This window comes from Nothobranchius furzeri, chromosome 14, assembly GCF_043380555.1.
Source record: "Nothobranchius furzeri strain GRZ-AD chromosome 14, NfurGRZ-RIMD1, whole genome shotgun sequence".
Taxonomy (NCBI): domain Eukaryota; kingdom Metazoa; phylum Chordata; class Actinopteri; order Cyprinodontiformes; family Nothobranchiidae; genus Nothobranchius; species Nothobranchius furzeri.
The window spans coordinates 63,612,726-63,637,501 of NC_091754.1; the positions used below are offsets into that span (position 1 = coordinate 63,612,726).

Here is a 24,776-nt window from a genome sequence, read left to right on the forward strand (position 1 = left end):
ACACACACACACACACACACACACACACACACACACACACACACACACACACACACACACACACACACACACACACACACACACACATTCACACGCTGGTGGGGATGAGCTACAATGTAGCCACAGCTGCCCTGGGGCGCATTGACAGAGGCGAGGCTGCCGAGCGCTGGCGCCACAGTTCCCTCCGACCACCACCAGCAGACAAGGTGGGTTAAGTGTCTTGCCCAAGGACACAATGACAATGACAAACTGAGCAGGGCTCGAACCTGCAACCTTCCGATTGCTCCTGTGCCACCGTCACCCGTCTAATAACATAAATTCTTCTCTTTTGGACTTGATTGCAAATATGAAAAAGTCTAATATAAAAACAAATAGCACTTCGACTCAAAATACCGGGCAGGGGTCTATTTTGTCTTGGCCCCTAAAAAGCCTTGATACAGCCCTGGTCGTCGGAGTGTGTTTTAAAGGGGATCTGAACTTGATCAAATATGTAAATATTACATATCAATGTTTCTCACAGCAGTGGATGAACATGAAATAACTGAAATTATTAGCAAATGTAAGAATAAAAAAATCCCTGGAATGTGATGACATTGATATGATGGTGGGCAAAAGGGTAATGGAGGGTATTAACCATTTACATACATCTGTAACCAATCATTTCAAACTGGTTTATTTCTTGGTAGAATTAAAACAGCTAAAGTTATACCTGTCTACAAAGCTGGGAACAAACACCACTTTACAAACTACCAGCCTGTCTCTCTGCTACCACAGTTCTCCAAAATTCTTGAAAAATTGTTTAATAACTTACTGGAAAATGTATGGACGAACATTAAGTACTCACAGACAGTCAGTATGGACTTAGATCTGGTAGAACAACATTACTGGCTTCACGTGATTTAATAGAATACATCACAAATGCAATAGACAAAAAAATCATGTTGCAGGGTTATTTATAGATTTTTAAAAAGCGTTTGATACAATAGATCATGAAATATTGTTAAGAAACTGGAACATTATGGCATCAAAGGGGTTGTTTTAAATTGGGTGGCAAGTTACATAAATAACTGGCAACAGTTTGTGATGATCAATAAATGCTGCTCCTCATGTCTGGACATTGCTTGTGGGGTCCCACAGGGGTTAGTGTTGGGCCCAAAGTTATTCCTTTTATACATCAACGACATCTGCCAAGTTTCCAGGGTATTAAAGCTTGTTCTTTTTATCGATGATACGAACATGTTTTAATCTGGGGGTGATTTGCAACTGTGATTTCAAACAACGACTACAGAAATGAATAGAATAAAATAAAGAACTGGTTAGATAAAAACAAGTTATCACTAAATTTGAGAAAACAAAAATAATGGCATTCAGAAATAGCAAATTAAACACAAATAATATAATTCAAATAAATGGGGTAGACATTGAAGGGTTATTGAAAACAGATTTCTGGGGTGACAATAGTGTCATGGTTTTGAGGACGAGTTTAACCCAAGACATGCAGAATCACATCTCGCGCACCAAACCGGTAAAAATAAAGTATCTTTATTAAAATAATTGGGAACTGAGGACGCACTGGATAAGGCCCAGTGGATTGCAACGGAACCGCAGCGTCTGAGGAGGGGAGAGCAGAAGAGCAGGTGAGTACAGGGAGGTAAGTCAAGGAGTATCCTGAGGAGTCAAGGTAAGGTCCACAATGATCCAAAAATCCTAGGAACAGGTAAGCAGGGTAAATCCACAGAGACTCAAAAATTCCAAAAATCACTAGAGTTTGACCAGGAGATACAAAGGGCTGGAACTACCAAGTTGTAGTTAATAATCCGGCGTCAAGTTGTGTTCTCCTCCTCCTCTTATAGCTGGACCCACTGATTGTTGATGAGCTGCAGCTGGAGCCTCCCTCTCCTGAAACACAGTAGCTCAAAGATGGAAACAATGAGAGGAGTACTCACCCCGGCACATGACAAATAGATGAGAAACCTAATTGGAAAGCTCATATTACACACATTCATTCTAAAACATCAAGAAGTATTTTAGTACTAGATAAAGCTAAACAGGTATTTGATCATCCTTCACAACACATTCTTTACTTTTCACTGGTTTGACCATATTTAAGCTACTGTGCAGAGATCTGGGGTAATAACTACAAAACTACATTAACTTCACTTGTTATTCTTCAAAAATATGCAGTTAGGATCATTCACAAAGCAGGTTACAGGGATCATACACAGTCACTATTTTTACAACTCAGAAAATTCAAGTTTGTGCAACTTGTGGAATATCAAACATGCATTTTGTTTAGAGCTAAAAATAATCAATTACCAGGATATATTCAAAACATCTTTACTACAAGGAAAGGTGGTTATCATTTAAGAGGGTTTTGTTACCTTAAAATTAGTAAGGTGTTTCTGTGTGTGGGGTGAAGCTATGGAACGGTTTGAATGTCGAGTTGAAGCAATGTCCAAACTTCAAGCAGTTCAAAAAGAAATATAAAGAAACAATTATCTAGTATACCACTTTCCACACTCGACTACTTTCTTCTACAATCTGCTCCTTAACTGTATTATTTCCTGCTATTTCAGCTGTTAACTTTATTTTCTCTCTAAGTGTTTTTCTCCCCAGAAGAAGCTACAACGATGTTCTGCTGAGCTGTGGTGGCCTCATGGAGGGGGCCATCGACTTGAACACTGTTGCTAACCACTTAAACATTCTCCCTCTCCTGATGACAACACTTTATTTTCTTTGACATTGAATGTGCTACTACTAGTTTACCCGTTTAACTATAGCTTCACTAGGATAAATAGTATAGCTTCACTAGGATAAATAGTGTGTGTGTGTGTGCGTGCGTGCGTGCGTGCGTGTGTGTGTGTGTGTGTGTGTGTGTGTGTGTGTGTGTGTGTGTGTCTGCTCTGTCTTCTCCATCCCCAGTGAGTCGTGGAGGATGGCTGCTTATACTGAGCCAGGATCCTCTGGAGTTTTCTTCCTGTTAAAAGGGAGTTTTTCTCTCCACTGTCGCTAAATGCTTGCTTGGCATGAGGATTGCTGTAAAGTCACTGACACTAGTCAGTGACTTGATGGACCTGCTGGGTTCCTTATATAGGAAACGTTTTACTGATTGGCTTAATGAACTGACCTGAATTGGGATGTTTAAGTGCCTTGAGACGACTCTTGTCGTGATTTGGCGCTTTATAAATAAACTTGAATTGCACTGAATTAAAATTGTTTTTATGGCCTGCTGATTCTCGTAGATAAACATCTTTGCATCATAATCACCAGAATTTGATAGTATAGTTTTATAACTGGATTGGATTATGTAACTAGATCTGATCCTGGATCTGATTTGGACTTAAATGACCTGAACGTAATTTGATAGGAATTAGTTTGCGTTGTTTCTCATGCCCATGTTTGTTGTGGCTTGGCACACACACACACACACACACACACACACACACACACACACACACACACACACACACACACACACACACACACACACACACACACACACACACACACACACACACACACTATCTGCCAAAGAATACTCCATACATAAAAGTGGCTTAAATTCACCATCTTGCCATCTCACCAGCTGCGTTGGCAGGTTTGCCATCCCTAATGTTGTCACGCCAGGGTCAGAGATGACTTAAAGGGGAACAAGGTAGTTTAGGCTTGCTTTTAGCACCCCCTAGTGTCCATTTGTAGAACCGAAATCAAACCTTTTCTCTTCGTTGAGCGTTCATTTTTTTAAATCATCATGAAGACCTCCTCTGCCCAGTGCCTGTGCATTACCATAACAAATGCATGCACCATACCCTTCTAGATCATGTTAACACTAGTTTTATTTTTATTGTTTTATCAGCAGCAGGTGGCAGCCACAAGCTCATCTAACTTATGAAAAAAGTTTCACAAAAATTACGACATTTTTCACTTGATCATTTTTATTAAGGGCTAAAATGTCCAGTGTTTGCCCAACAGACAACCCATAATAAAGACATTAAAGAACCAAACTTCATGAATGTTTTTTGTGACAAAGAAGTATCTGTTCCAATTACTCTACCAGAGAAAAATCAGAGTTTTAGAAATAACGGGACACTCAGTAGAGCCATTATATTATATTTTTTACAAGTGTGTGTAAACTTCTGACCACAACTGTAGATCTGCTTGCTGTGCCATGTCAGTCTGTCCCTGTCCTGCTTGTATCAGGTCTCCGGTCCAAAAGAGGAAAGGGGAGGGAAATCCACCGGGCCAGGAGCAGACCAGTCTGAGAGAGGTGTGGTTCAGAGCTGCCTCCACAGAGCAGGAGGGGGACCCATCGGGGGGTCTGACGGGAAGAGAACAGCTGCACATGTAAGAATGTTGGCCATCTAAGACATCTGACTGACTGAGATCATCTTTAAAGAACATCATCATACCTGCACCCCATTCAGTAAATGCCCTATAGACTCTCATCACGTTTTCTGTCTCATTGCAAACAGTTACAATGGTTGACGTAACCCTGAAGCTCACAACCGCGTCATATTTGAGTTGATGAAACAATCTCTTTACTTACATTCACTTCAGATGTACACAAAGCTAAAATATAAACGGAGAAAGAAGAAGTCTGCGCTTTGTTCCAACAGACTACTGTACGTTGAGGCCATCGACTTTCAATCAAGCCTCTTTGCCTGGAACAGTTAACCCGACAATAAAAACAAAAGGACAAAAAAAAACAACAACAACTCTTCACTGAATGAAAACAGAGCTTCTGTAAATCAAAAGGATCATGACTATTCAAAACCAACAAAAAATGACATTATAGGTCCATGAAATTATAAACAATTCAACACGTGTTATTACTATTTATTCGGTGTCCCCTCTGAGATAAACATTGAGAAGGAAGCCATTAAATCACCATTCAGTGTAATAGTTTAATCCCTTAATGCCTGAAATATTAAACAATAATCATTTTATAAGTCTGAACTGTTTATTATTAAATGTTAATTAAACAACAATTAAATAATTAGTTTTCATGCAATTATACAACATTAAAATAGTAAATCAAATAATAGACAAATAAAATTGGCTCATGCCATCAATAGATCCTCCACCAGAGGGCAGCATGCAGCTGTTTAGCAATGAAGGTACTGGTCCTGATGCCCCGTCTGGACACTTAAGGCCAGAACAGGTTTGGTTATGATTTAGTTTGCAATAAAAAACTAAAAAAAAGGTTAATTTTAGCCTCATTTACCAGCTGATTGATGGTCTGAGTCAATACATGAAAGAGGATTAGGGTGAATGAAAGGAAATAAATAAAATAAAGCAAATTCAGACTTTTTTCTCAGAATTCCAACTTTAAAAATCCTGAAGCCTGGGGCACACCAGAGGCGGATGTGCTGCGCTGCATCGAGTCGCGTTGCGCCATCATTTTAAATGGAAGCCATTATAGCTGATGACAGTGGGCACACAGGGAGCGCCATGTCCCAGAAGCGCCACGCCAAGGAGCTGAAGATCGGTACCAGTTCTATCTGAAGCGCCGCCAGCTGTTTACAACATTGTGGAGTACTTTATAACAGACATTACGTCACATACTCAACGGCAGTTTTGTTAACTCTGAGGTACTATTGATCTTGTAGCGTTAGGAAGCTTATAATGGTCTGCCCTTAACAGCTGCCCCTTCACACAGTAACATAGCCAAGGTCGGACGCTTGGTTCAGTATGTTTACATTCCAGGAGAAGAGACAGAAGAAGAGAAGAAGAACTCTTTCCTTTTACTAAAGTACTTTATTTGTGATAAGCTAATCAAAGCATTTGTTGATCATTAATAATCAGGTGAATAATCTGTGAAATAAAGATGTCATGAGTTATGTGTTTAATGAATAAACAGGACTGCACCAGACAGACTGATCTACATTACCATGGAAACGCATGACACATTGTTTTCAACCAATCAGAGCTTTCGTCTGTCGTAGGCAGAATCTGGGTTGTTTAATGAAAGTCGTCCAATCCGGTTTACTGAAATTTGTAAACAATGAAGGGATATAAAATAAGGCAACGCCATTTTATACTCAGTTCCACGTTAACCTCAGTTCCGTTCATGTGGAGGTCCTAAGGATTTCCATCGTCATCATTAAGGAAGTTACAGGCTGGCCAGCTGTACTTTCTACTTTAAGCTGAGAACTGTCAAGCTGGAGATTTCCGTCGTTTGAACCAACTAGACGACGTTCCTTCAAAATAAGAGTGAACTTGCTGACGCCTGCCGATGCTACCTGAGTCGACCCTTCAGACGGGCTTTGTGTGCTGTGACCGCTGTTTCAACCAGCTCCAGTACATCTGAAGGTCCGAGGACCTGGCAATTCCTGATCTACACGGGAGGCTCCACTGGGTACGTAAATACGGCAAAATGGCTGCTCGTGTCATCAGCTTCTGAAGCCTCGTGGTTCCTAGTCATAACAACCAGATTCGCTACGTCAGCCTAGAGATCCTGAACACACACACACACACACACACACCAACACGAAACATCCAAATCCATATGCATCCATCATTGAGATAGTCCTGGTAGATTGTAAGAATTTATAATTATAGAAATTAAAGATTCTTAAACGATCCCAACTCTCTCGTTTCTTGTCTCTCAGTCAATACGGAGTGTTTAAATAAACTCCCTGATGATAAAAACAACCCTTCTGATTAATTACTTAGATCTAATTACAGTGTATGAATATACAACTTCAGATCATTACATTCTTTAAATGTTCAAATAAATTGCATACTTACCCATTTTTAAATAATTTGAGTCTCTCAAAGGTCGACGGCAAGTCTGATCACGTATAAGCAACAAGAGTCACTTCCTGCTTTCTGTTCTCAAGTCCCGCGTGATGTTGTGACTATCGCACGACTTACCAAGAAGCGTTCAGCGGTGTGGCGCAGCCCGTCCTGTGTGACCGCTTGACTTCTCCTAATCTCCGGCGCGACTTTGCGCGGCGCGTCCGCCTCCAGTGCTCCCCAGGCTTGAGACAAAGGTCAGAATTAGCTTTCTTTCCTTTTTTCTTTTCAGTGGCCCTAATACTCTTCCGTACAAATGCAGCTAATTCTCTAACATCTCAATCTTTTACACAAAAGGATGTCACACTATTCCAGACAAATATGGAGGAAATGGGTTTAAAAGAAGCAACATGGTAAGAGATCAAAGGTCACACTCACAGTAGATGATCAGGCGGATCGTTTTCTTTGACCTGGTGTTCAGGTAGGAGTTTTGTGCCAGGCAGGTGTAGTTGCCAGCAAACATACGGAGGATCCTGTTGATGGTGAACTGAGGTCCGATGTAGATTTGTGACTTGTTGTAGAACCAGAGGTACTGACTGGCCGGATTGGACTGGGCACCACAGGATAGAGAAGCATTCTCCGTCTCCAGAACTGAGTATCCATACTCAGTTCTTCTGTATGGAGCCACATCTACGTGAGGAACGTCAGGACCAACTGTGGAAACAGAATGCAAATAGTATGACACTGAAGGACGACGACAGTGGGTCAAAGGTCATGTCACCTGCCATTCTCTATAATTTTCTTCAATGGAAAACGGCGATGCTAACCATTAAAACCATTCTACCTCGTCCTTTGAGCTTAACAAAATGGGGGTTCAGTGTGCGCTCTAAGGTTAAACACAGGGAAGTACATTGATGCAGTTCTGAGGAATAAAAAAATGGCCAACCAGCACTCTGTGGTATCTCTTACTGTAATATCTAATATGGGCAGAATGAATGTGTTTGGGCTACACGTTAACAAGCTAACAATGGTATGTAGTTCATTTGGGCCGCATTAAATAGTAAGAGACCCCACAAAGGGCTGGTTGTCCTGGTTTTTGTCCCTGTGAGTTGATCTTGTTCCTGATATGTAACTCTAAATTGCAACGATTGATTTTAAAATTTCCTGTCTTAATAAATAGTTGAAACCAAGAATGAAAATCATTGATCTGCTGACACTTACAGGTAATATTTAGCCATGATATCTCAGAGCTTTCAGTGTTGACAGTGTGATGGGTTGAAATGTTCTAATTACTGTTTATTGTGTTTACCAGTATGTGTGATTTAATGAATAATAAGAAACAGGTTCATTATTGTTTACATTTGCATTGCTTGTCAGTACTTTTTCCGTTATGCATCTTAAACTTCATTGCAATTTAGTTGTTGTAGTAACGAAGTGTGGCCACCGGAGGGAGTCTAGCGCTAGTGAGCCTTAAAAGAGAGCACGACCTTCCTGGCTCATTCAATCCAAGTTTGAGCAGAGGGAATAACGTGTCCGTGTTTCTTTTATCATTCACTCCCCTTTTCAGGTAAGATTGTATGCATAAGCACACCTGTACTGTAAGATGTAACCAGACCAATGGAACGTTCGGAAATGCACTGTGTGGTAGATTCGTTGTTTACTATGTTTTGGAGCTGTTGAATAAGGTTTAGCCACCGTTAGCCGTTAGCCGTTAGTCCATAGCCGACGATGCTAACTAGCTAAGAAGATGACAGTTGGCACTTTTCACTTGTTTCATTGTGATGACTCTGTATGTATTTGAGTTGAATTAAGTGATTCAATACACGTTTGAGCAGAGGGAATAACGTGTCCGTGTTTCTTTTATCATTCACTCCCCTTTTCAGGGGATTTACAACAGCACTGTCTGCCACACACTGGTACCGGCTCGTGTGGTTCCGGTTTACGCTGGTCATGCTGACGATGCTGCTGTTGCCCTGAGTGAATGTTGAGAATTTCCCACTGAAGATTTGGCGCTGCCACACATAGTAGATCGGCCCGGTGCCCTTTTCTACGTTGCACCTCATCCATATTGTGGATCCTTCCTCTGCAGAAGCATCACTCATCCAGAGAGATGGTTTACTGACAGGAACTGGATCCAAGAAGAAGTGGTGTGTGTGTGTGTGTGTGTGTGTGTGTGTGTGTGTGTGTGTGTGTGTGTGTGTGTGTGTGTGTGTGTGTGTGTGTGTGTGTGTGTGTGTGTGTGTGTGTGTGTGTGTGTGTGTGTGAAGACATAGCTAGTAAAAGAAGAGCTATAGTTCATTAAAGGAGAAGCTAACACTGGTTTTAAGAGGACTAACCCGGTGTAAGCTTGCAGGTCTTTGGTTGAACCATTAGTGGGTGTTTAGCATAGCATGTGTAGGGCTTCCCGCCCTGGACGGTGCCATAGCGAAGGACCAGGATGTTGGACTCTTCTTTTCCGCTTAGGGTTTGAGCCCCTGGTTCCTCCCACCATGTTAAGGCTCTAGGGGCCCCTCCATCCCAGGTGAAGAGAAAAGTCACATATTGTCTGTCGCTGGTCATGTTGGTGAAACACACCGGCTCTGCTGGAGGAACATCTGATAGAGAATTTTTTTTTAAAAAGTAGAGAAAAATGTTAGTTTATTTTTATAGATTTTACTGTTTTTGTTCCTGTTCTTGCATGAGCGAGTGGTGCATGTTGTCTGTTGTTTCAGAGCGGGATGAGAACCCACACATGTAAACATGCTGCTGTTTGTAGAGAGGCTCTGCGAGGACAACGACATGATGGCAGAACTCGTCTGCCCTGTGTCAGTCTGTCCCTGTCCTGCTTGTGTCAGGTCTCCAGACCACAGGATGGACGGGGAGGGAAATCCACCGGGCCAGGAGCAGACCAGTCTGAGAGAGGTGTGGTTCAGAGCTGCCTCCACAGAGCAGGAGGGGGACCCATCAGGGGGGTCTGAAGGGAGAAAACATAAAGTAAAGATGTAACGTGGGATCCACATGAGGAGGGGTGTACGTGAGTTGCTACAATGTTTTAGATTTTGGTAGAAATTAAAAATATGTTTTATAGTAAATATACAAGGTGCAGAGACGGGATTGGATCAGCATCCAACCAAAGCAAAGCCGCAAACTTTCAAGCTCATCAAGAAGTCAGAAAATTAGAAAAGCTTCCTATCCTCTCTTGTCACTTATGACACAATGCACATTTACTATCTGAGGTTATGAGCAGAAAAAGGAGTAATGGGCTCGACACACGGGAGGCCACATCGCCTCTCCTCCATTCATTTTCAATGAGACGTGCGCGACAAAGCGATAATCGCGGGTCTCCCTCCTACTAAGCGAAATGCGAAAAACGTGCGTGTGAAATTTTGCACTCGTGCACGTGTCGTGCACGGACGACCCAGCGACGCGATCCCAGAAAGTTGAAACATTTTCAACTTTTCATCGCTGTCGCTCGGACGAGGACCAATCAACAGAGGTTTCATTCACTGACCAATGAGCGGACAGGATGCTCCGTACATCTCCGAGCAAACATGGAGGGCATGTCGAGCCCCTCACTGTCTGGAACGGCGCTACGTCCTTGTTTCTCTCCAAGGCTCATGCCAGCATTTCCAGATGAACTGCATGTCAGACGTCTTCCATCGCTAGCAGGTCTGTGTTTGGGTCTTGTCCACCCCACGCCCCTCTTCACCGCTCACTACGTTGAGCCAAGGTGAGGTGCCTGACACATTGCTTACAAGGACACCGTCCTTCCTTCATCAAAGAAAACAGTTAAATGGAACAGACTTCCATCACATGGGCGACGGGGCGACGGTGGCACAGGAGTTAAGCGCTCGCCCCGCAATCGGAAGGTTGCAGGTTCGAGTCCCGCTCAGTCTGTTGCTGTCGTTGTGTCCTTGGGCAAGACACTTAACCCACGTTGCCTGCTGGTGGTGGTCGGAGGGACCGGTGGCGCCAGTGCTCGGCAGCCTCGCCTCTGTCAGTGCGCCCCAGGGCAGCTGTGGCTACATGGTAGCTCATCACCATCAGTGTTTGAATGTGTGTGTGAATGGGTGAATGACTGGTTGTGTTGTAAAGCACCTTGGGGGGTTCCAGGACTCTAGAAGACGCTATATCAAATACAGACCATTTACCATTTACATGACCGCAGCTCTATCTGTGGCCATGTTGCCTCACAGGACATGTGAGGTGACGTTATATTTTATGCGTACAAGTTGCAATATAAATGTATAACAAGACTTTTACTTTTTAAATTGTGTATATATTGGTTAAATTAAATATGGAAGCAAGTTACTACCTGCTAGCCACCAAAGCTGCAACTAATAAGCAACTAACCATAGACAACTGCTTTGGATGTTTAAAAATAAGTAGATATCAGCCCAATAGCTACAATTAACTGATTTACATTTAAACATGAAATTTGCCCCCAAAGTAGCTGCTGGCTCCTGATCCACCATGCTTCTGAAAATACCGCGGTGAGTATCCCACAACCAGCGTGTGTGTGTGTCCAGACTCAACCTCTTTATAACAAAGACACAGGCCAGGATAGAGTTGGTCCACATCACTCCAAAGTCTTCATTTGGTTTTTTTCAGCCAATCAGAGGAGGGTGTGCTGGCATTCTCCTTAAGGATTTTTTGGTAGCCATCAAAGTGTATGGTTTGATTTGTGTGCGTGTGTGTGTGTGTGTGTGTGTGTGTGTGTGTGTGTGTGTGCGTGTGTGTGTGTGTGCGTGTGTGTGTGTGCGTGCATGTGCGTGTGTGTGTGTGTGTGTGTGTGTGCGTGTGTGTGTGTGTGGGGGTGTGTGTGTGTGTGGGTGTGTGTGTGCTCTATCTTCTCGATCCCCCAGTGAGTCGTGGAGGACGGCTGCTCATACTGATCCAGGACCTCTGAAGGGTTCTTCCTGCTGAATTATAAATACATTTGCTAATTGTAAAGCACATTGAATGTCCTCTATAAATAAAGCTGCCTTGCCTAAAAGGGAGTTTTCCTCTCCACTGTCGCTGCATGCTTGCTTGATATGAGGATTGCTGTAAAGATCTGAACTGCTTGTCATCCCAGCAAAACCATCCATACAACACAATATCTCAATCCAGAATGACTTCCTATCTCTGGCTCCTTCAAAGGCAGTTCGAAATCTGGGTGTTGTGATTGATGAACACCTGACCTTTAAAGATCATGTTGCCTCTGTTGCTCGTTCATGCCGCTTTGCGCTGTATAACATACGAAAGATCAGACCATACCTAACACAACATGCCACCCAGCTCCTGGTGCAATCGACTGTCATCTCCCGCCTCCATTACTGCAATGCTCTTCTAACTGGTCTTCCAGGCTGTACTGTGAGACCTCTTCAAATGGTCCAGAATGCAGCGGCGTGTCTGGTCTTCAATCAGCCAAAAAGAGCACACGTCACCCCTCTGTTCATTGAGCTCCACTGGCTACCGCTAGCAGCACGCATCAAATTCTAATTGCTAACACTAGCATACAAAGTCCGAGATGGTACGGCTCCCATCTACCTGAATCCTCTTGCAAAGGCTTACGTCTCGGCCCGGCCGTTCCGGTCATCGCAGGACCGTCGGCTAGCAGTGTTCTTTTTCTGAAACGCAGTATTGAATTTATGCCAGATGAACACTGCAAATACTGATTCACTTCATCAACTTACTCTAAAATATTTCAGACTTATGCAGTGCTATCAACTGTGCTTCAGTAACCATGAGACCCTGAGAGAACCGACATTCGTGTCATCCCCTAACTGCTTGGCCGTGGCTGGGTGCTGTGTAACTGTAGGGTGAGTGTGTGTTTGGATGTTGACTTGAACCTCCCACTCGGGTTCATAAACATCCACGCCTCAGACTGCTGAGAAGCTGTTTGCTTTGTGGGTTGCATAAGTGCAAAAACCCACAGATCGACCACGTAGTTGAAATGCCTGCAAGGGTCTTTTTCCATTGCATGCTTTGGTTAGAGCGAGGTGGTTCCAGAGCTTCAACAACACAGCGGAGCTCAGCGATGTGTCAGAAGTGAAACGTCTTCACATCAAGGTTTCCTCAAATCCCATAAACACGTTGTCAAACACCCTCAGCTGAATGTAGCATAACGACTGCGTCGACAGAGAAGTTCAGCATAACATGAGATTATCGAGCACCCAGTGTGCTAAACCAGGTGATCCCAACAGATTTAAACCACGCCAGAGATGCACTAAAACAACAGACGTGTGTGCACAGAGGAGGTTTTATCTGAAAATTCATAGCATTTGCTGAAGCTGCAAAAACACTGAAGTACTGAGGAGTTTCTGAAGGAACTCCATCTTAAATTGGGGAACTTGTATTTTAAATGAAGAAGTTGGTAATCTGTAATAATCTCATGTTTTAGTGAAGATGCAAACACGCAGGTCTGAGCAAGAACAAGCCCTCATTATGAGTGTTGCACACACGAGGCAGGGATGGGATAATAAAACCAATTACCCGACCAATCAAGCATCAGAATGAATCTGCTCTGAGTTATTTTTAAGGAATCCGTGTATTTGATGTATTTGATGCCTTATCTCCACAACACCAAACTCCAGCAGTCACACAACACTTCTGATAAACATCTGTACGTTGTGTGTTGACAAGCTTCACAGGAAGTTACTCACACACTTATAGTGAGGTGCATTTTGGGTTTTATGTGTAGCAAAATATAAAAGAAATACCCTTATGTCTGTTTTTTGTTTGTTATTGGAGAACAAGTTGTGTGTGTGTGTGTGTGTGTGTGTGTGTGTGTGTGTGTGTGTGTGTGTGTGTGTGTGTGTGTGTGTGTGTGTGTGTGTGTGTGTGTGTGTGTGTGTGTGTGTGTGTGTGTACGATGTCCCTTGATATTAAAATAAATTGTACAACTTTGCTCAACATCGTTAACTTTTGGAATCGTATTGATAAAATGTTTGACGTGTTTCTTCATCCGACCACCAGCGGTCGTAAGAGTTACATGAAGCTTCATGAGAAGCAGCTTGAGGGATTTGAGGAAGCTCCTTTTAGGGAACTAAAGTGGTGTTATGTTAGAGCAGCGTTAACTACACGTTGTCTGGCTGTGTTTTCTGTTTCCTCCGACACTTTTGTTTTTGCTCCCATTTTTTGGAGCTGAACTCAAGTTCTGGAACGTTTTCTAGTGCAAACAAAGACCTATTACTCTCATGTGTTACTCATTGAGAAGAGCAGTCAGCATCTGATGTGGGACGTTTTCAGCTTCAGGAATCCTTATGAGATCCTTGCCAAACGTGGCCGTGCGTTATCGTGCTGCAGTGTGAGGTGATGGGCGTGGATGACTGCCTCAACAATGAGCCTCAGGATCTCACCATGGTATCTGTGTACTCAAAAGGCCATCAGTTAAATGTACCTGTGTCTGGTGTCCAGACGCCTGCCCATACCATAACCCCACCACCACCGTGGGCCACAACGTTGATGTCAGCAAACCTCTCACCCCCCATGACACCACATACTGTCCGCCATCAACAACAGTGCAAACCGCGCTTCATCCGTGACCAGAATGCCTCTCCAACATGCACACCTGCAACACCTGTGGAAAATGCATGCTGTCTAGTCAGCACCTTGACATGCCACACCTGAGAGGTGGGATGGATTATCTCCACAGAGTAGTGAGCCTTTTGTGTTTGTAGGAACTGTTTCAGATCTGAGAGTTTAGCTCGAGAAAAAGGGCCGCAAAAACAAAAGTGTCGGGTTTATATTTTTGTTCGGTGAATGCACACACACACACACACACACACACACACACACACACACACACACACACACACACGCACTCATACACACACACACACACACACACACACGCACTCATACAGACACACACACACACACACACACGCACTCATACACACACACACACACGCACACACACTCAACATGTCAAAATGTCCTGTACTTTGCAGGAACACCGCGAGACTTTGACCGTCACAGATGGCTTTCCACTTCCTTCCTTTGACCTTCTATGCTTCAGCGTTTAGATGATAGACTTTCCACCCGGGCTGGTTGTGTGATGTGATTGTGAAACAGTCATGGCGTCACTGATATGGACCACAACTAGCAGAGTGATCAGGACAAAGGCACGTTCAACCAAAGGCAAGAACATTCACCAACACCACGGGCTGTTATAGATTTAGTTTACGAACATGTAAAATATTTACAGGCATATGTTGAGTTGTGCGATAATAGAAAGAAACTCTACATTATGTACACGATACAAGTAGAAACACTGGAGCGGATCCTTATCCACTCCCACCGGTCTCCACCCGTTCAAAGTAGTCGTATAAGGGTACCTGGCACTGAAACAAACAGAAACAAGCGATCATTAAAGCACAATGATAAAACACTAGTTATAAACATTATTTTATGTGAAAGTAAGGAACTGAGTAGGTGGGAGCTGTAGACACATTAAGACAGAATTTGTAGTTACGGCCTTAACACAGAAAGTCCCACCTGATTAAATATAGTTTACCGCGTACCCACTGAACCAGCGGAGTTTTTTATCTACCTGCTTCTAGACTCACAAACACAAAATGATCTAGTAAACCCCACTCACCCACTGGCTAGAGCCTCTGGAAGAAGCGGTGCTTTGTTTGTCCATTTCTGCATCCAGGGAGTCGGTGTGGGGAACCTCGTAGATCACCCTGGCTGTTCGTCCTGAAGCACACACAAGGACTGTTACAAAAGACGTCAACACCCTAATGTTTACTTTACTTTGTACACCTATGAAACTCTTGACTGTTGCTAACACGCTCCACTTCCTGTCTCAAGGTGTAACACATTGAGAAAACAACTTGAACAGCAGCTAAAGTGGCTAACAAATACAAGGTGTACCACAGGGCTCCTGCTTCAGTCCCATACATTCTCCATTGAAATGAGACTTGTGTTGCCCATGAGTACCCCTGAAAAACCCATTTTATGTGTGGCGTGTAAACCTTTCTGACCATCTTTAATGGTAATAGCCCACCCAGGATGTTCTGACTACTAAGACTTGAGACGGAGATGTCGCCCCAACATCATAATCATCTAATTTGCTCCAGTTCATCATCAAGTAGAATCAGATGACTGTAGTTAATTCTTACAAATTACACAAGCGTTCTTCTAAAATGAACAAGATTTATGTATTAATCTGTGTGAAAATGTTTTAAGGAGTCACAGAAGCACTGAAAACTGAACAGTTTGTGTATTTTAAGTAAATAGAGGTGTAAGAATGTTATTCCAAACAGTCGACTTTTTAATTTTGCCAATTGAAAGACTGAGTAACACAAAGCTGAAAGTATGTTTGGTTCCTTCAGTGATTTTGTTTGTCCATTTTGAATTTGTTTCTGTATAATAAATGAATAACTTGTCTTTGCAGATACCTTCTGTAATCTGTAAAACAGTGTGTACAGTTTATGAGTTCACACACAGCCTGGTGACATTTTGGACAATGAGATTGTCTGTTGTGGGTGTGGAGATGATGGACCAGGTGTGGTGGAGCAGCTCAGGAGGCAAACATGCAGGCTCGGATAAAGTAAGAATGAATTTAATAACAGGGCGGGAACGGCAGGAACAAACACAACGCTGACAACTGACACACAATGATCTGACAAAGACTGGCACAAGGAGGGAGATATAAATATACAGGGAAATCAGGAACACACGGGCAGGCTAACGAGGGGCAGGTGAGAACAATAAGGGCTAATCAGGGCAGGAGAGAGACACAGTCAGGAAGGCAGGGGCGGATTGTGACATTGTCATTTATGAAATTTAGAGGATTGGATCCGTTTTAAAATGGCAGCAAAGCGTTTTGTTGTCATGGCAGCTTTAACGGATGAGGTGTAAAAAGGTCTGATGATGTTAGTCATTTCTAAAGATATCTTTGAATTTCTGGAGATCACCTCTACGCCCACGACCTGCTCTTTCACGTTCGGAGTCTGAGAACGGCTGAAATAAACCATGAGAAACGATTTCTACTTGAGGATCAATAAAGATTCTGAAGGATTTCTAGTTTTTATGGGTTCAACATCGCCGTGATATTTTCTCACTGTTGCCACAATCACACACATGACTGCTTCTGTGTTGGTGCTTTATTTAGTTGTTTTCCATTCATGATGACTATTTTTGTACAAAATGATGGTAACACCATGCTTTTAGCAACAACTGTCACATTTCAGCAGAGGATAGAGATCGTGTCAGGACCCCAATAATAAAAATCATTCATATTAACCATGAATAATTTATCGTAGTGCGGGTTTTTCGTGTGTCTGCAGGAATGCACAGAGACCATATTTCTACACTCTAGACCCAACACATTAAATAATATTCAAAAGACTCAAATTTACTAACATTTTAAACATTTGATTTGTAAGGATAATATAACAATTGTGAACATTTATCTAGCAATTCAATAATAATACAACAATAATTACACTAAATAAAAATCCCACTTGACATTAGGTCCCTGAGCAGGCAGAAAACCCTTAAAAGATGCAAGACTGCAGATTGTTTTGGAAAATGCTAATCTTGCTAAAGAGATACAGCTACTGCAAACGTACAAGTGTGTGTATCACGTACGACACAGTGGGCCTGATAGGGCTAACGCCGTCTTTACGTAAAAGAAAGCCTGCAGCTGAAACCCTACAGGTGTTCCTTTGGAGGTGTGGTGGAAAAAATGAGTGACACATTTTCCGGATGTCTCCTGCTCAGCGTCTCCTCTGAAAAACGATCTGATCAACAACTTTCTGTGTTTTAAATTAGATTTAAAACCAAAACAACTAACTGGCTCTTCCTGTCGGCGTTAACCGAAACATGAACTCTGAGTCTGACCCTGTGAGAGCAGCAGCACATGTCAGCTCAGTAAAACACTGATCCTTTGAATTTTATTACATTTTATTGTGTAATTTTTGCGTTTCCACAGCAACATGTTTTTTTTTTCTATGGAGGACGAAAACGTCAAATGTTTCTGCTTTTCGTGGTGTTTCACAAACTCACGTCCACAGAGGAAACAGAGACAGACTCTGGTTTCAGTTACCAGCTGAATCAGTGTTTTCTGCTTGATTAGGCAGATTCACTGTGTTAAAAATGTAAACAAATATAGAAACAGTCTCTTTTGTTAGGGGGCAGCAGAGCTCAGGAGGTGGGACAGGCTGTCCAGCAATCAGACGGTTGTAGGATCGATGCCGGCTCCCAGCAGAGAATGCTGCTGTTGTGTCCTTGAGCAAGACACCTGCTGGTGGTGGCTGGAGGACCCGGCAGCGCCTGCACCCATCAGCCCTGCCTCTGTCAGTGTGCCCCAGGGCAGCTGTGGCTACATTGTAGCTCATCACCATCAGTGTGTGAATGGGTGAATGATACTCTGTAGTGTAAAGCGCTTTGGAGTCCTTACTCTGAGAGGCGCTGTACAAGTGTGGGTCATTATCATTTATTAATGAAGCATTTAGTCCGATGTATCATAAAGCTCAGCATCCATGGTTTAAAATAAATGGTCTGTATTTGATTTAGAGTCCTGGGACCCCCAAGGCGCTTTACAACACCCGTTCACACACTGGTGGTGATGAGCTACATTGTAGCCACAGCTGCCCTTGGGCGCACTGACAGGGGCGTACGCAGGCGCCACCGGTCCCTCTGACCACAGGCAAGGACAGTTAAGTGTCTTGCCCAAGGACACAACAGCAACAGACTGAGCAGGGCTCAAACCTGCAACCCTCCGATGATGGGGCGAGCTCTGTGTGCCACCGTCGCCCACAATAAGAGTTTCACAGTGCTCGTTGTTTCTCTACTGTGAAAACTAAATGAAAGAAACTCCTTCAACTCAGTTTCATTTAGATGTAATAATCTAATGATCGCTCATGGAGGGGGCCATCGTCTAGCACACTGCTGCTAACCACTAACACATTCTCCCTCTCCTGATAATAACTCTTTACTCTCTTTGATGTTGGATGTGCTACTGCTAGTTTACCCGTTTAATTATAGATCCACTAGGATAAATACAATAAAGTTTATTTGTGTGTGTGTGTGTGTGTGTGTGCGTGCGTGCGTGCGTGCGTGCGTGCGTGCGTGCGTGCGTGCGTGTGTGTGTGTGTGTGTGAGTCGTGGAGGATGGCTGCTTATACTGAGCCAGGATTCTCTGGAGGTTTCTTCCTGTTAAAAGGGAGTTTTCCTCTCCACTGTCGCTGCATGCTTGCTTAGTATGAGGATTGCTGTAAAGACTCTGACACTAGTCAGTGACTCGACGCGACCTGCTGGGTTCCTTAAATAGGAAACTTGTTACTGATTGGCTTAATGAGCTGACCTGTGTTGGAGTGTTTACTGTGTGAAGGTCCTTGAGACGACTCTGGTCGTGATTTGGCGTTTTATAAATAAACTGAATTGAAAACTCCTTTTTTGGGTGATAATTAGAGATAATGACTCATTTTGTTTCCTGAATAAGATAATAAACATTATTGTTTTTACCCTGCCTCCTCCTCAGACAGCAGAAACAGGTGAGAACGATGAGGAACAACGGCACCAGGACGGCCAGGACGGCTTTAGCGGGGGTCGGAAGACCACCTGCAGGATTAGGACTGTTAGTGAAAAATAATGAAATCGTACATTTTTATTTATCACAACAAAGAATGCTGTTTTTACAACATATGCTATCAGAATAAGAATGGTACATTTTACTTGAGTCAGGTAAAAGACCCAGTTACCCGTCTCACCTCCTGTTGGGTTGTCGGTTCGGTTCCGCCCGGCTGTAACTGTGATGGTTGTACCGTTTCCTTCCACAGAAGTTAACATGGGTATTTCCACGATAACGTTGCAGACGTATCTTCCTGAATCGTTCCTGGTGATTCCTTGAAAGCTCAGAACTGTGCAGTTTCTCAGCACGTTAGGAGACTTTTGAGACTGAACATTGACCGTCTCATTCTTTATAAGTGTGTGGTCTTTTAGCCAGCTAACACGGACTCTTGTCTTACTCCCCCAGCAGCAGGTGACGGTAACTGTCTCCCCCTCTGAGACAGAAACATCTGGACTCTGAGACACAACCAGAGCTTCAGATGAAACCCCTGGAAGAGGAAACAAAGAAAACACGATCTAACTCATTTGGGATTCTTTTTTATATTTATTACATAAAAGCAGTATTTCTCCAGCATGTTCATATTATTTAATCCAGAAACATCTTCTAACACGGACTCTGTAGAGCCCACCCCCAGCTGCCCAACCTGCAGTCGAGCTACAGACTGCATGGCCTGATGCTGCGGAGAAATCGCTGTGGGAAACGGTTAATAAGATCTTATCCATGTCCCTCAAACAACTTCAAGGCACGACGGAGAAGAAAATGTAGAAAATGGGCAAATTCAATCATCCCGTGAATGCACCGTCTACCATTCACCCACAAGTAATCACTGGCATGTGCTCGCAGGGAGCCTCCATCTCACCCTGTGTTTCCTGGATTCTATAGATCTGCAAATGCATCTTCGCAGGAAGTAACGATGATGAAAATCTAGTTCTGATACTCAGACATGTTGAACCCACGAGCCGAGTTTCTACTTACTCCATGATGAGAGCGTACACAGCGAGCTCAGAAGCACACTTCTGAGTAGGAGCTTCATCTTTCCAGACAGATTCATCACTGAACAACAACAGATATCTGCTTTCACTACGTTCTGCCCACCCCTTACACACACACACACACACACACACACACACACACACACACACACACACACACACACACACACACACACACACACACACACACACACACACACACACACACACACACACACACACACACACACACACACACACAGATGTGTTGGGTTTTTTACAAACCCACAACTTCTGTTCCTTCCTCCTTCAAACAGCCTCCTTGAACCGTCGCCTTATCGTGGTGGAGGAGTTTGAGTGCCCTAATGATCCCAGGAGCTATGTTGTCTGGGCCACTTTGTGCCCCTGGAAGGGTCTCCCATGACAAATGGGTCTTAGGTGAAGGGTGAGACAAAGAACGGTTCAGAGGATCTTTCATGGATGAACTATCAAAGAGTCGGAGTACCCGGCCCGGAGGGTTACCGGAGTCCCACCCTGGAGCCAGGCCTGGGGTTGGGGCCCTTGAGCGAGCGCCTTGGTGGCCGGGCTTTTGCCCATGGGGCCCGGCCGGGCCCAGCCTGAACCGGATACATGGGCTCATCCAACTGTGGATCTACCACCCGCAGGAGGAACATGAAGGGTCCGGTGCAGTGTGGATCGGGTGGCAGACCAAGGCGGGAGCCTTGGCGGTCCGATCCCCAGACAAGGAAACTAGTTTTTGGGACATGGAACGTCACCTCGCTGGCGGGGAAGGAGCAGGAGCTTGTGGCAGAGGTTGAGCGGTACCGGCTAGATATAGTCGGACTCACCTCGACACATAGCATTGGCTCTGGAACCCAAGTCCTTGAGAGGGGTTGGACACTCTACTTTGCTGGAGTTGCTCCGGGTGAGAGGCGGAGGCTGGGGTTGGCTTTTTGTTAGCCCCAAGACTCTCTGCCTGTGTGTTGGGGTTTACCCCGGGGGACAAGAGGGTAGCTTCCTTGCGCCTTCGGGTCGGGGAACGGGTCCTGACTGTTGTTTGTGCTTATGGGCCAAATATCAGTTCAGAGTACCCACCCTTTTTGGAGTCCCTGGGACGAGTGCTAGATAGTGCTCCATCAGGGGACTCCATTGTCCTGCTGGGGGACTTCAATGCTCACGTGGGCAATGACAGCTTGACCTGGAGGGGTGTGATTGGGAGGAACGGCCCACCTGATCTGAACTCGAGTGGTGTTTCGTTATTGGACTTCTGTGCAAGCCGCAGTTTGGCCATAACGAACACCATGTTCGAACATAAGGATGCCCACCGGTACACTTGGTACCAGGGCAGCCTAGGTCGCAGGTCGATGATAGATTTTGTAGTCGTGTCATCTGACCTACGGCCGTATGTTTTGGACACCCGAGTGAAGAGAGGAGCGGAACTGTCAACTGATCACCATCTGGTGGTGAGTTGGATCAGATGGCAGGAGAAGATGCCGCGTAGACCTGGCAGACCCAAACGCATAGTGAGGGTCTGCTGGGAACGCCTGGCAGAAGAACCTGTTAAGACGGTCTTCAACTCCCACCTCCGGCAGAGCTTTGACCGCAGAGGGTGATGGAGGGGGCATGGGACTTTGCACAACCAATCCACAGAAAGGAGTGTGAGAAAGAAACAAGTCAAAAACACACAAGAGCAGCAAAACAAGAAGCAGAAAGCACAATAAAGAAGTCAGCCGTAACAGATCACTGCACAAGAGAAAACCATGTAATGGACCGGGACAACATAAGGATCATAACCACCGAACACCAGAAACATAAAAGATGGATAAAAGAAGCTATCGGGCAGCAGTAGCTCAACAGGGAGAGCGGGTTGCCCAGTAATCGGAAGGTTGCAGGTTCGATCCCGGCTCCGGACAGAGAATTCTGCAGTTGTGTCCTTGGGCAAGACACTTAACCCACCTTGCCTGCTGGTGGTGGTCGGAGGGACCGGTGGCGCCAGCGCTCGGCAGCCTCACCTCTGTCAGTGTGCCCAGGGCAGCTGTGGCTACATCGTAGCTCATCCCCACCAGCGTGTGATCGTGTGTGTGTGAATGGATGAATGATACACTGTAGTGTAAAGCGCTTTGGAGTCCTTACTCTGAGAGGCGCTATACAAGTGCGGCTCATTTATCATTTATCATAGAGATAAGGAGACGTGGATGTGGGACAACGTCCTCTGCTGCCCGCGGATAAACGGAGTAGGAAGTGACGCCACCATCAGCGTGAGCTCTGAGGATGTTTGCAGCCGCAAACGAAACGTTGCAGGTAAATAAAACTTTTATGTGTTTAAAAAAGCACTGACAGATGGAAGAATTGCTGATGCTGCACTTGCATGATTTCCATCTGGTTTCCACCGACAGCTTTAACAGTTTTCTGTGTCAGCGGAAAGAAACAATTTGACGGTTTGGTCACTTTTGCACGAGCCCACGAGTGCAACATGATAGTGAACTTAGTGTTTGTAACAGAGGGTTTGACTTTGGCATAAGTCAGATATAAATCTTTCTATCAGGTTCCTCTGTTGGGCTGAAAGTTTAGAACATAGAGGTTTCATACATGATGGCTTTGTTTAAAAATAAAATAGAGTTTTTTAATAACATACTCAAGTTATTTTCTTTTAAATTGTGGTTTTTGATTATTTATTATGCAAAAGATACATTTTTTACAATATCTTACCTTTATTTATTTATTTTTTTATTTGATTATTATTACAATTATTATTATTATTACGATTATTACAATTATTATTATTATTATAATTATTATTACTGTTATTATTATACTACAATTATTATTATTATTATATTACAATTATGATTATTATTATTATTATCATTATTATTGTTATTGTTTTTATTATTACAACTATTATTAATTTTAATATTATTACTACTATCATCATTTTTATTATTATTATTACTATTACACCAAGAGGAATGTAGCAAAACAAGCTGCCCCCTAGTGGCTGGTTGCACCCTCAGACTCAAAAACACAACATGGCAGCATATTTTCACTTTTCAATAACAGAAGTAAGGCAGAGAAGATTCATCCATCTTTATGGTGATAATTCAGGTTGTGCTGCCCTCTAGTGATGAAGTGTTCTTGGTAGAAAAAAACTTCTTCCTGTCATTTATATCCAACCAAACACAATGTTAGTGTTCCCAGTACCACAAACTAATTTAGATAACAGCATCATAAAGATTTTTATTACCACTAAACTGAAGTCTTCAGGTTTTAAATAAATTAAATTAAGCTTGTAGTTTAGAACCTACTGCAAATACAAGGCCAACCAAAACATAAAGTACAATAAAAGGCACGTGCTGGATTCATGACTTGGGGTTGCTGGTCAGGACAAAAAACTCATCTCATAAGTATCTTTATTGATTTTAAAAAAGCATTTGATACAGTGGATCATAAAATTCTTATTAAAAAGCTTAGTAAATATGGCATCACAGGGATGGCCTTAAAATGGATAATACGTTATCTTACCTTGGCAGCAATATGTTCAAATAAACAACACAAAATCACATATAAATAACATTACTTGTGGTGTACCACAAGGGTCGGTATTGGGCCCTAAACTATTTATCATTTATATAAATGACATTGTTGAGGCATCCAATATTTTAAAATGCACCTTATTTGCAGATGATACAACTTTTTACTATTCAGGAGATAATGTTGAGCAGATGATAGAAGTGATGCAAACAGAGATGAAAAAAATTAAACTATGGTTTGATGGGAACAAACTATCATTAAACAGTGATAAATCCTGTTTTATGATATTTAGTAATACATATTCAAATGATGAAATTTTATTAAATATAGATGAGATTAATATTAAAAGAGTTAAAGAAGTCAAGTATCTGGGAGTCATCATTGATGAAAAAATGTCTTGGAAACTGCATATAAACTGTGTCAAAACTAAAACATCTAAAACTATTGCACTGTTACATAGAGCTAAAAGGTTGCTTGATAGTAATTCCCTAAATTTGTTAAATAACTCACTGATCATACCGTACCTGAACTACTGCATTGAAATCTGGGGAACAACATATAAAACTTACACAAATTCCATTTACATCTTACAGAAAAAAGCAATAAGAATAATCACAAGGAGCAACTACAGAGATCTGTGTAACTTGTTTTCTCTTTTTTTCAATTCATGGGTTGAGGTTGTGTCGGCCAACCAGTCCAGGAACTATATTGTTCAATTTTTTTAGGAATCTTCTGATTGTTTCATTTGTATTAATGTTATTTAGTTAAAAGGGGCAGACAACATAAGTTTTTCTTCTTTCTGTCCCCTTTTTCATTTTGGCTTGTAGCAATTTAGTTCTGTATTTTTATTTTAATGTCAATAAATGAAAATAAAAGATGGAAAAAAAGGACGAGCTGATGGAGAATTTGGACATTTGTCTGACTCTCCCATCATCGGTACTAAATGGTAGTGAACGGAAATCAAACTGATGATGTTGCAGAAGCGT

General features: G+C 43.1%; 2 protein-coding genes across 2 annotated transcripts; both read right to left on the reverse strand.

Annotated features, from left to right (window-relative positions):
* Positions 1 to 936: 936 nt before the first annotated feature.
* LOC129165063 (pregnancy-specific beta-1-glycoprotein 7-like) lies at positions 937 to 11,414 on the reverse strand. The gene is made up of 3 exons (XM_054747290.2): positions 9,075 to 11,414; positions 7,177 to 7,452; positions 937 to 6,983 (listed from the first exon to the last, which is right to left on the reverse strand). The coding sequence occupies exons 1-3, from the start codon at positions 9,295 to 9,297 to the stop codon at positions 6,838 to 6,840; spliced, it is 645 nt and encodes a 214-aa protein (XP_054603265.2). The 5' UTR covers positions 9,298 to 11,414; the 3' UTR covers positions 937 to 6,837.
* Positions 11,415 to 14,843: 3,429 nt separating this feature from the next.
* On the reverse strand, positions 14,844 to 20,374 carry LOC107376755 (uncharacterized). The gene is made up of 5 exons (XM_015946013.3): positions 20,264 to 20,374; positions 19,428 to 19,775; positions 19,183 to 19,278; positions 15,305 to 15,405; positions 14,844 to 15,047 (listed from the first exon to the last, which is right to left on the reverse strand). The coding sequence occupies exons 1-5, from the start codon at positions 20,337 to 20,339 to the stop codon at positions 14,991 to 14,993; spliced, it is 678 nt and encodes a 225-aa protein (XP_015801499.3). The 5' UTR covers positions 20,340 to 20,374; the 3' UTR covers positions 14,844 to 14,990.
* Between the last annotated feature and the right edge of the window lie 4,402 nt (positions 20,375 to 24,776).